This window comes from Carcharhinus amblyrhynchos, chromosome 8, assembly GCF_965287045.1.
Source record: "Carcharhinus amblyrhynchos chromosome 8, sCarAmb.v2.hapA, whole genome shotgun sequence".
Taxonomy (NCBI): domain Eukaryota; kingdom Metazoa; phylum Chordata; class Chondrichthyes; order Carcharhiniformes; family Carcharhinidae; genus Carcharhinus; species Carcharhinus amblyrhynchos.
Window position 1 is genome coordinate 124033992 of NC_137331.1, and position 17803 is coordinate 124051794.

At 45.4% G+C, this 17803-nt stretch overlaps 1 protein-coding gene across 2 annotated transcripts in view; it reads left to right on the plus strand.

Moving 5' to 3' along the window:
* Nucleotides 1–17803, plus strand: part of osbpl1a (oxysterol binding protein-like 1A) — a 224085-nt gene that overhangs the window by 183601 nt on the left and 22681 nt on the right. For both annotated transcript variants that reach the window (XM_080194750.1, XM_080194751.1), the window contains exons 18-21: nt 5252–5327; nt 6248–6382; nt 9277–9374; nt 13977–14159. In XM_080194750.1, coding sequence (XP_080050876.1) covers nt 5252–5327; nt 6248–6382; nt 9277–9374; nt 13977–14159 — 492 coding nt within the window. The remainder of the gene's footprint in view (nt 1–5251; nt 5328–6247; nt 6383–9276; nt 9375–13976; nt 14160–17803) is intronic.

Genomic DNA, 17803 nt, shown 5'->3' on the forward strand with positions numbered 1-17803 from the left:
ACTGCAGCAGTTCAAGGCGGCAGCTCACCGCCACCTTCTCAAGGAGCAGTTAGGGATTGGCAATAAATGTCTGCCTAGCCAGTGACACCCATATCCCATGAACAAAAAAAAGAGACCAGAATTGAAGGAACAGACAGTTTGTCAGCTTGTAGGGTGGGTTTGTAAGGATAGGGGAGTGGTCATGGTGGGACTTGGAGATAAGGATGAGTATTGTAAAGTTGAGGGTGTGGTCCTCCTAAAACCAGACTTTGTCACTTGACTTCATGGTGATGTCGGCATGCCATGCGGTCGGATTGTTAATTGCACTGTTGCTGATGGTCCACAGTGACTCGCGGATATCCAATCATAAGCTGCTGGGTCTTACCTTAAGCAGTCTGCCTGAGCACAATGATAATGTTCCATTGTAATACACAACATGTCCTCTGTCTGAAGACTGTCTTCACCTCTACAAGGACTCTGCTGTGGTCACTTCTACTTCTCCTGTCATGGTCAGACACACCTCCATTAAAAAGCAGAATCTAAATCAAAATTGTCGATACGTTTGTGTGCGTACGAATATAAAATTGGTCATCTTGCATTACAACAGTGACTACACTTTGAAAGATTTTCATTGGCTACATTTGCGATGTCTAGTGAAAGGTGCTATATAAATGCAAGCATTTTTTCATTTGTCTGAACTCTCACTGTGCGTGTGTAGGGCTTGCCAGGACAAATACGTTTCAGGACAATACTTATATGTCTAATAATTCAAATACAAATCACATTCTGAAGTACCAGGACAATTTATTTATCAAGATGAACTGGGGAAGGTTAAAAACATGAAGGCAAAAATTCACATGGACCCGGAAGCTACCCCTAGACTTTTTCGGGGATGGGTCTGTGCTCCATGTTTTGTTGGAGGAAGTCAAAACCAAACTTAAAAAAAGCTAGAAGAACAGGGTATTATACAGCGGGTTTGCAGAATGGGCAACACCCATAGTGCCTGTAGTGAAACCATGTGCATCTGTGGAGACTATAAATTGACAGTAATCCAGGCTGCAAAGCTGGACAGATACCCTATCCCAAAGATTTATATGTAAGACTGGCTGGAGAACAGTCATACACAAAATTAGATACGAGCCATGCATATCAACAGTTAAAGCTTTTTGTAGAATCACAGAATCCTGACAGTGCAGAAGGAAGCCATTTGGCCCATTAAATCTGCACCAACTCTCCAAAAGAACATCTTACCCAGGCCCTATCTTCATAACCCCGTATATACCTTGCTAATCCCCAAATCTACACACCCTGGGACACTAAGGGGCAACTTACATAGCCAGTCCCCTTCACTTGCACATCTTTGGATTGTGGGAGGAAGACACAAGGAGAATGTGCAAACTCCACACAGACAGTCACCCGAGGCCGGAATCGAACCTGGGTCCTTGGCGCTGTGAGGCAGCGGTGCTAACCGTTGGGCCACCTAGTTGGAGTTGGATGATGCTGCCTGAGGTTACGTGACTATTAACAGCCATTAAGGATTATATCAGTGTATGCACTTGCCTTTCAGTGTTTCATCAGCTTGCGTCATATTTCGAAGAGTGGAAAGTTTATTATAGGGCAGGTTGTTGTATATTTGGGTGGAGTATTGATTATCTGTGCAATTGGAGAATACTTGGCTAATCTAGAAGAAATACCAAGAAGGTTTCAGGAGGTGTGAGTTTGCCGATAAAGGGAAAAATGCACTTTCCAGGTCAGTGCAGGAGCTCACTCAGCTCCCATGTGGATGCCCTGGGATGTATCCTATGGAGAACAAAGGGGGCATAGGCTCCTGGAAACCCTCGAAGCTTAAATCATTCCTGGAGATGGTTAGTTATTGCAGGTGTTTCATTTCAACCAAACTTACAAACACTATTAGCTCCTTTGCACGTTACTGAAGAAACACCAGGGATGGTTCTGCAAAACACGACAGAATGAAGCATTTAATAAAAGCAAGTAACTGTTACAGTCCTCTTGCCTCTTGGTACATTTTGATCCATCGAGGAAGTTAGTCCTGGTGGGTGACACCTGCCCATACGGTGTTGGGGCAGTTTTCTCTCTCAGGATGGATGATGGGTTTGACGCGTCTATTGTGTACACGACGAGAACCCTTTCCGAAGCTGAGGTTATTTTCAAATGGAGAAAGAGGGCTGTGCGTCGTGTACCGAGTGAGAAAATTTCCACCAGTGTATCTATAGAAAACCACGAGCCACTGTTGGGTCTATTCAAGGGGGGCAAGGCTATAGGAACATAAGAACTTAAACAGGAGTGGGCTATCTGGCCCCTCGAGCCTGCTCATGGCTGATCCTTTTGTGGACTCAGCTTCACTTACCCGCCTGCTGGAGGAAGCCAGAGTATTCAGAAGAAACCCATGCAGACACAGGGAGAACGTGCGCAAACTCCACACAGACAGTGACCCAAGCTGGGGATAGAACCCGGTTCCTTGGCACTGTGAAGCAGCGGTGCTAACCACTGTGCCATCATGCTCCCCTTCCAACTGAGACAGAGGAGTTTGAAGTACCACAATAGTGATTGTTACTACAGGAAGAACCCCAGATGGTGGAGATGCACCACTCAATGAGGAAGTGGATGTCATCAGAGAGTTTTTTTGATGATTAAAAGTATTCACTGTTGTAAATTTTGAGGGATTGTATAAGTTAAAACTATTATTCTGTGTATAAAGGAATTTAGAGGGGGAGGAATGTGGTCCCTTAGAGGGACGAGCTTCTGAAAGGCTCATAAGAACATAAGAAATAGGAGCAGGAGTAGGCCATCTAGCCCCTCGAGCCTGCCCCGCCATTCAATAAGATCATGGCTGATCTGTCGTGGCTCAGTTCTACATGACCCGTCTGACCAATTGGGAGCTGAGGCTTCACTCCAGTTTGTCTGGGCTTGTCCCGGCAGTTCGATCCTCGAATCATATCTGAAAACATTGGATCTGGCTCACCTTGTAAACGTTTGTTAATAAATATTTCTTCTTTGTAATTAAGCGGTGGAGCCAAGTTAGTACAATTTCTTTCAGAAAATAATATTTTGAGATACTGTCTGGTATCTGAGCAATCAGAGACGTGGTGTTATAAGTGTTGCAGGTTGGGAATGAAAAGGATAACAGACCTGTTAAAACTCTCTCTTTGTAGCCATTATATTTTCTAGGTTTGTTGTAGAATAAATGATCTGAAGAAAGGTTTGCATTACACAGTGTCATTTGTGACATTCTAACGAGCTTCACAGCCAATTAAATACTTGTGAAATGCTGTTACTCTCATTCCTCTTGATCCTATAAATATTTTAGGAAGCAGCAGCCAGGTTCCCTCACTCCGCAATATGATAATGACCAGCTCAATCTGTTGTTAGTAATGTCAGTTGAGGGATAAATGTTATCAAGGATTCCAGAGAGAAACTTCCCTACACTTCCTCAAAAAATGCAACATGCCTTTTACATCCACCTGAGATCATTTCCGATGATTAAACAACAATCCCTTTATCATTCTACCATAAGACCATTCGAAATAGGGACATGAGGAGACCATAAGTATTAGATAATGAATGGGATGGATAGGGTAGAGGTAGGGAGATTCTTCCCGCTCAGAAAGGATAGCAGGACTAGAGGGCACAGCCTCAAGATAAAGGTGGGGGGGCAGTTTAGATCAGAGTTGAGGAGGAACTTCTTCACTCAAAGGGTGGTGAATCTCTGGAATTCTCTGCCCGTTCAGGTGGTGGAGGCTACCTCACTAAATATATTTAAGTCACAGGTAGATAGGTTTTTGACAGACAAGGGAATTAAGGGTTATGGGGAGAAAGCGGGAAAGTGGAACTGATCCACTTCAGATCAGCCATGATCTTATTGAATGGCGGGGCAGGCTCGAAGGGCTAGATGGCCTACTCCTGCTCCTATTTCTTATGTTCTTATTCAGCCCATTGTGCCTGTTCCACCATTTAATAAGATCATGGCTGGTCTAACACTCGCTAAGTCCACTCTCCTGCCTAATCTCCCACACCCTTAATTCCCCGACCGATTTAGAAATCTATCGATCTCAGCCTTCAGAATGTCCAAGGATCCCCACAGCTTCCTGGGGTAAAGAATTCCAAAGATTCACCACCCTCTGAGAGAAGAGCCCCTCCCTCTAATGCTTCTTAAATGAGCACCTCCCTATTCTGCGACCATGCCCTCTGGGCTGAGACTCTCCCACGAGTGGAAGCATCTTCCCCAACGTTTACCCTGTCTAACCCCCTAAAAATCTGATATGTTTCATGAGACTGTGAAGGGATAAGAAGATACAGAACCTACAATGCAGAAGGAATCCATTTGGCCCATCGAGCCTGCGCCAACAGCAATCCCACCCAGGTCCTATTCCCCTAACCCCATATATTTTCCCTCCTATTCCCCTGACACTCAGTAAAATTTAGCATGGCCAATTCACCTAACCTACATTTTTTTGGAAACTGAAGTCCCTGGAGGAAACCCGTGTAGACACGGGGAGAACATGCAAATGCCATAGATAGTGACCCGAGGCTGGAATTGAATCTGGGTTCCCTGGAGCTGTGGGGCAGCGGTGCTAACCACTGTGCCAACATGCTGCCCCAAAGATGAATGGGATGGGCTCTGGTATTTTCCTGTCGCAATTCCGAATAAATGCTGTGATATTCCTCATTCCTCCTCTTGTGGCCACTGATCTGTCCTCTTTACATTCTCAATGGTAGCCATGAAGTGGAGATGCCGGTGTTGGACTGGGGTAAACACAGCAAGAAGTCTGACGACACCAGGTTAAAGTCCAACAGGTTTATTTGGTAGCAAAACCCACTAGCTTTCGGAGCGCTGTTCCTTCATCAGGTGAGTGGGATTTCATACGCTCTATTTATGAAATGAAATCCCACTCACCTGATGAAGGAACAGCGCTCCGAAAGCTAGTGGCTTTTGCTACTGAATAAACCTGTTGGACTTTAACCGGGTGTCATGAGACTTCTTACTCTTTACATTCGCCAGGACCCTTGTACCTTAGTAACACACTTCATTGTTCCAGCATTGACTCGAAGGAGATTAACACACGCAGATATTGAATAATGGCCTAAATCAATGTGTAAATTAATTGTGTTAAAATACGGTATGTGTAAACATTCACTGGGACATTAACCAAGAGGGGCTGATCTACCCTGAAAAAAAACTGCTTACATTTTTGTTGTTACATTTGAGAATTATTAAAAATCTCAGAGTTTGCTTTCCTTTTCTTTGCTCTAGAACAAGTTTGCCAGCTCCTATGTTTTCCAGAAATGATTTTAGTATTTGGAGTATACTTCGTAAATGCATCGGAATGGTGAGTACTCTCTGAGTGTGTTTAGATGTGGGAAATGAAATCCCCATTTCCTGAGGCAGGGGGAGGATGGGAATCATCACCACACTGTGTGTACACTGTAGGAATTTTATTTTCACTCTGCAGTTGGTAGTGGAATTATCTTGCAAAGCTCCGATCACAAATCATAAAATCCCGATAGTGCAGAGAAAGCTATTCAAACCATTAATTAATAAAATCCGGAATTGAATGCTATTCTCAGTAATCATGAGCATGAAACTATCATGGGTTGTCAGAAAGCCCATTTGGTTCACTAATGCCATCTAGGGAAGGAAATCTGCCATCCTTACCCGGTCTGGCCTACATATGACTCTAGATCCACAGCAATGGCTCTTAACTGCTCTCTGAAATCATAGAATCCCTACAATGCAGAAGGAGGCCATTCAGCCCATCAAATCTGCACCGACCACATTCCCACCCAGGCCTATTCCCGTAACCCCACATATTTAGCCTGCTAATCCCCCTGACGCTAAGGTCAGTTTAGCATGGCCATCTTTGGACTGCGGGAGGAAACTGGAGCACCTGGAGGAAACCCACGCAGACGCGGGGAGAATGTGCAGACTCCGCACAAACAGTGACCCAAGCTGGGAATTGAACCCGGGTCCCTGGCGCTGTGAGGCAGCAGTGCTGCCCACTGTGCTAATGGCCAATCAAGCCACTCAGTTCAAGGGGAATTAGGGATGGGCAACAAATGCTGGTCTTTCCAGCAATGCCAGACATCCCATGAAATATATATGTTTAAATCATTTGTTGTCTATCAATACAGGAAGCTGAACACGGAGCAATTGATTCAGCTTTTAGTTCATTGTGTATAATCTTGTGATTCGAAATCTGTTATTTCATTTAAAGTAACTGTGTTGACATCAATAAATTCTTTATTCCAGGAGCTCTCCAAGATTGCTATGCCTGTCATTTTTAATGAACCACTTAGCTTTCTCCAGCGACTTACAGAATACATGGAACATACATATCTCATCCATGAAGCTATTGGCTGCCATAATTCATTAGAGAGGATGCAGGTATTGTACAATCATCACCATCTCAATCCTTGCTATAGTTTAATCATCACCATCTCACACTCTCGCTGTAGTAAAAGACCATAAGATACAGGAGCAGAATTAGGCCATTCAGCCCATACAGTCTGCTCCACCATTCAATCATGGCTGATATGATTCTCATCCTCATTCTCCTGCCTTTTCCCCATAACCCTTGACCCTCTTATTAACCAGGAACCTATGTATCTCTGTCTTAAAGACACTCAATGACCTGGCCTCTGCCACAAAGAGTTCCACAGATTCACCAGTCTCTGGCTGAAGAAATTCCTCCTCATCTCTGTTTTAAAGGATCGTCCCTTTAGCCTGAGGTTGTGTCCTCTCTGTTTCTAGTTTTTCCTACTAGTGGAAACATCCTCTCCACGTCCACTCTATCCAGGCCTCGCAGTATCCTGTAAGTTTCAGTAAGATCCCCCCTCTCATTCTTCTAAACTCCAACGAGTAAAGATCCAGAGTCCTCAACCATTCCTCATACCACAAGCTCTTCATTTTAGGGATCATTCTCGTCAATCTCCTCTCGACCCTTTCCAAGGCCAGTACGTCCTTCCTTAGATCATCCAATCCTCTGTCCATGTCAGGATCTTACCCTTAACACGATGGGCACTTAACTTATTGAACAGTCTGCTATGCAGTACCACCATCTAGTCATCACCATCTGAACTCTCGCTGTTACCTATTCTGGACCCAGATCGTGGTACAATTGAATCTAACCAATTGCGCATAACCAATAAGGACAAAACTCTTCACTGGGTAAAATTTAGGATGCTACCAAACACTGGAATTCTTCCACTAAACTCTGCACCTCTCAACCTTTCACACACTCCTTAAAACATGATTCCGCCCTTTCCAAAATCTCCTTATGTGGCTTGCTGTAAGATTCAGCACTGCTGTGAAGCACTGGGGGCTGTTTTATTATATTAAAGGTGCTATATTGTGGTGATCCACTTACCGTTTCCTCATCAACATTCACTGTCTCCCTCTCTCTCGTTTCCATCTTGCTTGATTTTTTTTCACTAATCCTGCCAAGGTCCCGCTCCATCATACTGAGGCATTTCTTCAGCCCTCTCATCAACTTCCCCATGTACAACACAAAAAAACCTATTATAAGGTTAACTTTGGCAGAGAGTGGTTGCCTTGTCTGGCCAGGACCATTATTGGGAACCAGGGCTGCAGGGTTCCCTGCTGTTTCCATGGTCTCCTGGGTTTCAGACAGCTCAAGGACAGTTGGATTGTTCCGTGATTGCTGTTGTATTATTTTAATTGAAAATGTTGTATATGAAGCAGTATTTCCCAGTGATGTGATGGTGAGCATAGCGGAGATGGAAACCCAACACCAGAGTGTTTATTCTATGAGGAAACTCTTTGCTTTAATTTTTGAAAAGTGAAGTTTGATTTTTCAGGATGCATTTTCAATAACTGAGCAGAGAAAGGGGCAAAGAAAGCACAGCACCCTCACCAGAATAGTATCCGTTGGAGACATGAGTTCAATTCCCGCTACAGGATAGAACATAGAACACTACAGCGCAAACAGGCCCTTCGCCCACAAGTTGCGCCGATCATATCCCCACCTACTAGGCCGACTGATAACCCCCAATCCCATTAAATCCCATGTACTCATCCAGAAGTCTTTTAAAAGACCCCAGCGAGTTCGCCTCTACCACCACCGACAGCAGCCGATTCCACTCACTCACCACCCTCTGAGTGAAAAACTTACTCCTAACATCTCCTCTGTACCTGCTCCCCAGCACCTTAAACCTGTGTCCTCTCGTAGCGACCATTTCAACCCTGGGAAATAGCCTCCGAGAATCCACCCTATCTATACCTCTCAACATCTTATAAACCTCTATCAGGTCGCCTCTCAACCTTCGTCTCTCCAGGGAGAAGAGTCCCAGCTCCCTCAACCTATCCTCATAAGGCATGCCTCCCAATCCAGGCAACATCCTTGTAAATCTCCTCTGCACCCTCTCAATAGCTTCCACATCCTTCCTGTAGTGAGGCGACCAGAACTGCGCACAGTACTCCAAGTGGGGTCTGACAAGGGTCTTATAAAGTTGCAGCATTACCCCCCGACTCCTAAACTCAATCCCTTGATTAATGAAGGCTTCTGAAATGTAAAGTTAATCTCAGTAATGGTGACCATGTAACTTATCATCAATTGTCGTAAAAATCTATCCGGTTTACTGACGTGCTTTAGTGAAGGAAATCTGCCGACTTTACCCAGTCTGGCCTACATGTCACTCCAGACCCGCAGCAACGTCATTGGCTCTTAGTTGCCGTCTGAAATAGTCGAGTAATCACTCAGTTCAAGGGCAACTCGGGATGGGCAACTTATTGGCCCAGGTGGCAACACCCATATTCCATTTAAATAATTTAAGAAGTGGAATCAAAGAATCCCTGCAGGGCAGGAGGAGGCCATTCAGCCCATTGATTCTGCACCAACCACAATTCCGCCCAGGCCCTATCTCCATAACTCCATGCATTTACCCTAGCTATTCCCCCTGACACTAAGGGACAATTTAGTATGGCCAACCCACCTAACCTGCCCAGATTGGAGTGTGGGAGGAAACCGGAGCACCCGGAGGAAACCCACGCAGACAGCGACCCAAGCTGGGAATTGAACCCAGGTCCCTGGCGCTGGAAGGCAGCAGTGCTAACCACAGTGCCACCATGCCCCCTAAGTACAGTGGACAAATCAGCTTGCCTCCTAATCTTTGCTTCCATTTTAACGAAGTTGTGAATAAACTAGTTTTATTTTGACTGCTGCGTTGGTAGAGATTTTGTGATGCTGACAGTAATTGTAATGATGATATTTTACAATTATTTGTACATAATGGTTTTTGTATTCAATATTCCTTAAACAGTGTGTCGCAGCATTTGCAGTTTCAGCTGTTGCTTCTCAGTGGGAAAGGACAGGAAAGCCATTTAACCCACTCCTCGGAGAGACCTACGAGATGGTTCGGTGAGAAATTTATCTGCTGATTAACTTGCTTTGGTTCAAGCGGTACAGATTGAGTAGGAGTGTTTTGATGCAGGTTGTTTTTTCTTCTGTAGCATTTTGAGAGAAGGAGAAGGTATTGAAGAGTCACTGATGGATATCGCAGAGAAAATGGATTTTGAGAAGTAAAAATTCGATTTGCGCTCTCTGCATTTAGCAGCAGCTCTTGTTGTTAGTCCCTGTGCTCCAGACTGCTTTTCGGAGGGCAGGGTCCCGAGTAATGTGAACAAAGAAAATTACAGCCCAGGAACAGACCCTTCGGCCCTCCAAACCTGCACTGACCATGCTGCCCAACTGAACCTAAACCTCCTATCCTTCCAGGGATTGTATCCCTCTATTCCCATCCTGTTCATGTCAATTCACCAAACATCCTCAGACATCCCCTTCCAAACCCATGAACACTTCAATCTAGAAGGACAAGGGCAGCAGATACATGGGAACACCACCAACTGGAGATTCCCCTCCAAACCACTCACCATCCTGATTTGGAAATATATCACTGTTCCTTCACAGTCGCTGGGTCAAAATGCTGCCATTCCCTCCGTAGCAGCATTGGGGGGGTCAACCCACAGAACGTGGACTGCAGCGATTGAAGAAGGCAGCTCCCCACCACCTTCTCAAGGGCAATGAGGGATGGGCAATAAATGCTGGCCAGCCAGCGACACCCATGTCCCACGAATGAATAAAAAAATTTAAAATTCATGTCTTTGTCCAGATGTCCCTTAAAAGTCACTATCGTATCTGTTTCTACCACTTAAGGGCGGTGGCACAGTGGTTAGCACTGTTGCCTCACAGCGCCAGGGACCTGGGTTCAATTCCACCTCTGGGTCACTGTCTGTGTGGAGTTTGCACATTCTCCCCGTGTCTGTGTTGGTTTCCTCCAGGTGCTCTGGTTTTCTCCCATAGTCCAAAGATTAGGTGGATTGCCACACTAAATTGCCCCTTAATGTCAGGGGGATTAGCAGGGTAAATACTTGGGGTTATGGGGATAGGGCCTGAGTGGGATTGCTCTCGGTGCAGGCTTGATGGGCCGAATGACCTCCTGCTCCGTAGTGCTTCTTTGTTTCTATTCTACATCCCCCGGCAGCGAGTTCCAGGCACCCACCACCCTCTGGGTAAAAAAACATGCCCCGTACATCTCCTTTAAACCTTGCCCCTTGCATCTTAAACCTGTGTCCCCCCAGTAATTGTCTCTTCACCATTGCAGAGAGTGTTTGACACTCCTTTAAACCTTGATGGGAAAAACTGGAGAAACACATTCTGGGGTGGGTGGGAAAGAAGTAGAAGCTTATCCTGATGGAGTGAGACAGAGCAGGGTGGGAGGAGGCTTGTGTGAGATTACATCCTAGCAATTTAATCTGATGGGTTGAATGGACTGTATCAGTGTAGTGAATTCTGTGTAAGAATGCAAGTTATTAATTGCGTCAGTTCCTGTTCTTTCAGTTGTGGATATTTATCTTTCCAGCAGCACAGCTAGAACATAGAAAAACTACAGCACAATACAGGCCATTCGGCCCACAAGTTGTGCTGAACATATCTCTACCTACTAGGCTTACCTATACTTACTAAATCCCATGTACTCATCCAGAAGTCTCTTAAAAGACCCTATTGAATCCGCCTCCACCACCACCAACGGCAGCCGATTCCACTCACCCACCACCCTCTGAGTGAAAAACTTACCCCTGACATCTCCTCTGTACCTGCTCCCCAGCACCTTAAACCTGTCCCCCCTCTTGTGACAGCCATTTCAGCCCTGGGAAATAGCCTCCGAGAATCCACCCGATCAATACCTCTCAACACCTTATACACCTCTATCAGGACAGTTTTGCATAAGAAACTGAGAGATAACAGCGAGAGTAGGCCATTCAGCCCTTTAAACTTATTCTACCATTCAGTGGCTGCTCTTCTATATCAGCACCATTTCCATCACTATCTCTGTACCCCTAGATACTCTTAATATGTAGAAATCTATTGAGCTGTGTGCTCAGAATTACGCTGATAAACAACTTACATTTGACAGTCAGGCTTGTGGTGTGGCACTTCTGCATGTATTGGACGCTACATATATTAATACCCAGGACCCTGTATTTTGCAAACAGAAAGTACACCTGCACACATTGCATCAGTTTCAGCCAAACACAATAAATGACAGCTGTTTGAGTCAATCCTCAGGGCAATGCCTTGGCCATTCAGAGTCAAATTGCCTAGTTTAAATTTCAAACAAGGCTCGGCAGTTAACTATCAGTCACCATCAACTGATGCATTCTCCGTGCCAATACCGCTACTAATCAGCGTCCACTTGCCAAGCAATCAGCATTCTCTTTTCATACTGTGTACATTTGTTGATTTCCTTTTGCATTGTCTTCTTGCAAATATCCTGATGAATACAAGATCCAAAATTCAGACAAAAATGTTTCTTTTTCTTCAGTCATTTTTCTCAAAGGTGAGAAATTTGTAAGTGATGATGTTTGAAGATATGTTGGTGTGCTCATACATGGAACACAAAAAATTAACGTGCAGTCACATAAGCAATTAGGAGGGCAAATGAGATTTATTGAGAGGGGATTAGAGTACAAGAGTTTTTGATTTGCTTTATTATTGTCATGTGTATTAACATACAGTGAAAAGTATCGTTTCTTGTGAGCTATACAGACAAAGCATACCATTCATAGAGAAGGATAGGAGAGAGTGCAGAATGTAGTGTTACCGTCATAGCTAGGGTGTAGAGAAAGAACAACTCTGTGCAAGGTAGGTCCATTCAAAAGTCTGACAGCAGCAGTGAAGAAGCTGTTCTTGAGTTGGTTGGTACGTGATCTCAGACTTTGTATCTTTTCCCCGACGGACGAAGACGGAAGAGAGAATGTCCGGGGTGCGTGGGGTCCTTAATTATGCTGGTTGCTTTTCCAAGGTAGCAGGGAATGTGGACAGAGTCAATGGATGGGAGGCTGGTTTGCGTGATGGATTGAGCTACGTTCACGACCTTTTGTAGTTCCTTGCGGTCTTGGACAGAGCAGGAGCCCAGACCAAGCTGTGATACAACCGGAAAGAATGCTTTCTATGGTGCATCTGTAAAAGTTGGTGAGAATCTTAGCTGACGTGCCAAATTTCCTTAGTCTACTGAAAAAGTAGAGGTGTTGGTGGGCTCTCTTATCCATAGTGTCGGCATCGGGGAACCAGGATAGGTTGTTGGTGATCTGGACACCTGAAAACTTGAAGCATCACAAAGTTGTGCTACGATTGTACAGGGCTTTGGTGAAACCACATCTGGTGCAGTTTGGTCTACACGTTTCAGAAAGGCCAATACTTGCACTGACACACGTACAGTAAAAGGTTCACTAAATTGATCCCTGGGCTGAGAGATTGCCTGATGAAGCTGAGCAAATTGGGTCTACTTTCTTGGAGTTTAGAAGAATGAGAAGTGATCTCATTGAAAAGTGCAAGATTCAGAAGGAGCTGGATAAGGTGGGTGCTGACAGATTGCGTCTGTTGGTCAGGGAATCTAAAATATGAGGGCACAGACTCAGGAAAAGGAGACTGATCATTTAGAACGGAGATGAGGACAAATTGCTTAACTCAAAGTGTGGTGAATCTGTGGAATCCTCCACTCCAGAGGGTTGTGGATTCTCCATCGTTGAAGATATTTAAAGCCGGCGAGGCAGATCTTCAACAAATCTGGGAATCATGGGGGAGGGGGACCAGGTGGGAAAAAAGGAATTGAAGCCCAAGATCAGTCATGTTTGTATTGAATGGTGGAGTGAGCTCGATGGGCTGAGCGGTCTACTCCTGTTTCTTGTGTAATCTCAGCGTTACTCAGAGAATGTGGAACTCCCTACCACAAGGAGCAGGCGAAGTGAATAGTATAGATGCAGTTAAAGGAAAGTGAGATAAACACAGGGAAAGAGAAGAGGGTGACGATAGTTGATTTAGATGAGGAAAGATGGAAGGAGGCATGAATGGCGCAGTGGTTAGCACCACTGCCTCACAGCGCCAGGGCCCCGGCTTCGATTCCCAGCTTGGGCCACTGTCTGTGTGGAGTTTGCATGTTTTCCCCATGTCTGCGTGGGTTTCCTCCGGGTGCTCCGGTTTCCTCCCACACTCCAAATGTGTGCAGGTTTGGTTGATTGGGCATAATAAATTGCCCCTTAGTGCCAGGGGACTAGCGAGGGTAAATACGTAGGGATAGGACAGGAACTGAGTGGGATTGTCGTCGGTGCAAGCTTGATGGGCCAAATGGCCTCCTTCAGCTTTGTAGGATTCTATGAATGGAGCATAACACTGATATAGACCAGATGGGCGAGATGGTGTGTGTGTGTGTGTGTGAGAGTGTGTGTGTGTGTGTGTGTGAGAGTGAGTGAGTGTGTGTGTGTGTGTGTGTGTGTGTGTGTATCCCGTTTAAGTGACAGACAATTTCCTGAACCCCATATTTTGCTCAGGGCCCACATCAGGGGCAAATAAGACGAGGATTAGGCCGTGTGACAAATGGCATTACTGTTACATTCCAATGTAATGAATGTTCGTACCTTGCTTTGATGAGCTGGTTACGGTGTTTATTTTTCTTTTCCACAGGCAGGATCTAGGATTCAAGCTGATATCGGAACAAGTCAGTCACCATCCTCCAATCAGTGCATTCCATGCTGAAGGACTCACTCAAAATTTTGTTTTCCACGGATCCATATATCCCAAACTCAAATTCTGGGGGAAGAGTGTGGAAGCAGAGCCAAAAGGAATAATGACACTAGAGCTTTTGAAGTAAGTGATAAAAGTTTTACACGGTTAGCGTGCACAGTCAAAGCAGAATCCCTACAGTGCAGAAAGAGGCCATTCGGCCCATCAAGTCTGCACCGACCACAATCCCACCCAGGCCCAATCCCCGAAACCCCACACATTTACCTGACTAATCCCCCTGACATTCTCCTAACACCAAGGAGCAATTTAGCATGGCCAATCAATCTAACCACACATTTTTGGGAGGAAACCGGAGCATCCGGAGGAAACGCAAGCGGACAGGGGAAAATGTGCAAACTCCACACAGACAGTCACCCAAGCTGGGAATCGAACCCAGTTCCCTGCCGCTTGAGGCCGTAGTGTTAACCACTGAGCCACCATGCTGCCCCTAGTGTGGATGGCATTATGATACAGATCTGGTATTATGATATGATCTACCTAACTGTTAGAATAGGTCTGAGGGGCTGAATGGCCTCCTCCTGTTCCTGTGTTCCTAAATACAGAAACAGTTTCAGAAATGCTTGGGTGCTAAAGTGAACATTCAATTTCATTCTGTGGCACAGTGGGTCAGCACTGCTGCCTCTCAGTGCCAGGGACCCGGGTTCGATTCCAGGCTCGGGTCACTGTCTGTGCAGAGTCTGCCCATTCTCCCCATGTCTGCGTGGGTTTCCTCCGGGTGATTCGATTTCCTCCCACAGTCTGAAATTCATGCTGCTCAGGTGGATTGGCCACACTAAGTTCTCCCAACAGGGCCTGATAATCTACATCCCAGAGTACTTAAGAAAGTGGCTCTAGAAATAGTAGATGCATTGGTGGTCATCTTCCAGGGTTCTGTAGACTCTGGAACAGTCCCTACAGATTGGAGAGTAGTGAATATCACTCCAATATTCAAAAAGAGAGGTAGAGAGAAAACAGGGAATTATTGACCAGTAAGCTTATCATTGGTAATGGGGAAGATTCTCAAATCAATATGGGCGGCATGGTGTTACAGTGGTTAGCTCCAAGGACCTGGGTTCGATTCCTGGCTCGGGTCACTGTCTGCATGGGTTTTCTCTGGGTGCTCTGGTTTCCTCCCACAGTCCGAAGATGTGCAGGTTAGATTGATTGACCGTGCTAAAAATGCCCCTTAGTGTCCTGGGATGTGTAGGTTAGAGGGATTAGCGTGTAAATGTGTAGGGTTATGGGGGTAGCGCCTGAGTGGGATTGTGGTCGGTGCAGACTCGATGGGCCGAAGGGCCTCTTTCTGCACTGTCGGGTTCTATGTTCCAGTGTTCTAATTATCAAGGACTTTATAGCAGAGTATTTAGAAAGCAGTGGCAGGATCAGACAGAGTGAGCGTGGATTTATGAAGGGGAAAATCATGCTTGACAAATCTGTTGGAATTCTTAGAAGGTGTAACCAGTAGAGTTGACAAAGGGGAACCAGTTGATGTGGTATATTTGGACTTTCAAAAAGCGTTTGACAAAGTCCCGCGCAAGTGATTATCGTACAAGGTTAAAGTACATTGCATTGGGAGAGGTGTATTGAGATGGATAGAAAACTGATTGGCAGAGACGAAACAAAGAGTAGGAATTCATGGGTGCTTTTCAAATTGGCAGGCAGTAACTACTGGGGTGCCACAGGGATCGGTGCTGGGACCCCAGCTATTCACAATATATATTAATGATTTGGATGAGGGAACAAAATGTAACATCTCAAAGTTTGCAGATGATACCAAGTTGGGCGAGAGGGTGAACTGACGAGGGTGCAGAGATCCTTCAGAATGATCTGGACAGGTTGGGTGAGTGGGCTAATCGATGGCAGATGCAGTATAATTTGGATAAATGTGAGGTTGTTCACTTTGGAAGCAAAACCAAGAAGGCAGATTACTGCCTGAATGGCTGTAAATTGGGAGGGGGGAGTGTGCAGAGGGACCTGGGTGTCCTTGTACACCAGTCACTGAAGGTAAGCGTGCAGGTGCAGCAGGCGGTAAAGAAGGTAAATGGTACATTGGCCTTCATTACGAGAGGTTTCGAGTACAGGAGCAGGGATGTTTTGTTGCAATTATCCAGGGGCCTTGGTGAGGCCACACCGAGAGTATTGTGTGCAGTTTTGGTCTCCTTTTCTGAGGAAGGATGTTCTTGCTCTCGAGGGAGTGCAGTGAAGGTTTACCAGGCTGATTCCGGGGATGGTGGGACTGATGTATGAGGAGAGAGTGACTAGGTTAGGATTGTTTTCACTGGAGTTCAGACGAATGAGAAGGGATCTCATAGAGACTTATAAAATTCTAACTAGACGGGATAGATGCAGGGAGGATGTTCCCAATGGTTGGAGAGTCCAGAATTGGGGGTAATAGTCTGAGGATTCAGGGTAGACCATTTAGATCGGAGGTGAGGAGACATTTCTTCACCCAGAGAGTGGTGAGCCTGTGGAATTCATCACCACAGGAAGTATTGATGCCAAAACATTGAATGTATTTAAGAGGCGGCTGGATATAGCACTTGGGGCGAATGGGATCAAAGGTTATGGGGAGAAAGCAGGATTAGGCAATTGAGTTGGATGATCAGCCATGATGGTGATGAATGGTGGAGCAGGCTCGAAGGGCCGAATGGCCTCCTGCTCCTAACTTCTGTGTTTCTAAGTACCCGAACAGGTGCCGGAGGGTGACGATTAGGGGATTTTTACTGTAATTTCATTGTAGTGTTAACATAAGCCAACTTGTGACATTAATAAAATAAACTTTGTTTATTTTAATTAAACCAAAAGGAGCACTACATTTAAACAGTAACTAAGTGTTACGAGTTTGCACATTCTCCCTGTGTCTGCATGGGTTCCCTCCCACAGTCTGAAAGACATGCTGGTTAGGTACGTTGACCCGAACAGGCGCGCCAGAGTGTGGCGACTAGGGGAATTTCACAGTGACTTCAATGCAGTGTTAATGTAACTAATAAATAATGTGTTTTACTCATTGGACAATGTCACCTTCAGAAGTTTAATGGTACGCATTTCAGAAATAATTAATTGCTTCCTTGTATCAGCAGATAGAAGGTAATTTGTTAATTGGTTTCATTTTGACAGTTACGTAGAACTAAGCTGCATATTGCTGGATTGTACATCCATCATCCTGTGTAGGCATGTGGCTCTGACACTCATTCACTTCACACTCATTGCAGGGGGATTTTCCTCTCCAGCAGCTGAAAAGCCTCCAACCAGTCCAGTACAAGAGTGTTGGTAATTTGATGGAGTAAATTGAACATTTTACTCAAAAGCTTCAGAATCCAGGGGAAGGTGATACAGTGTGAACATAGAACACTACAGCACAAACAGGCCCTTCGGCCCACAAGTTGTGCCGATCATATCCCTACCTGCCAGGCCTATCTATAACCCTCAATCCCATTAAATCCCACGTACTCATCCAGAAGTCTCTTAAAAGACCCCAACGAGTTCGCCTCTACCACCACCGACAGCAGCCGATTCCACTCACTCACCACCCTCTGAGTCAAAAACTTACCCCTGACATCTCCTGTGTACCTGCTCCCCAGCACCTTAAACCTGTGTCCTCTCGTAGCGATGGAGGAGGCTGAGCTGTGGAACACATTACCAAGCGGCTTCTCATTCTGTGTTTGAACAAAGAGTCGGCACAGGAACAGGCCCACCAATCCTGTGCCAACCCATGATGCCTTTCTAAA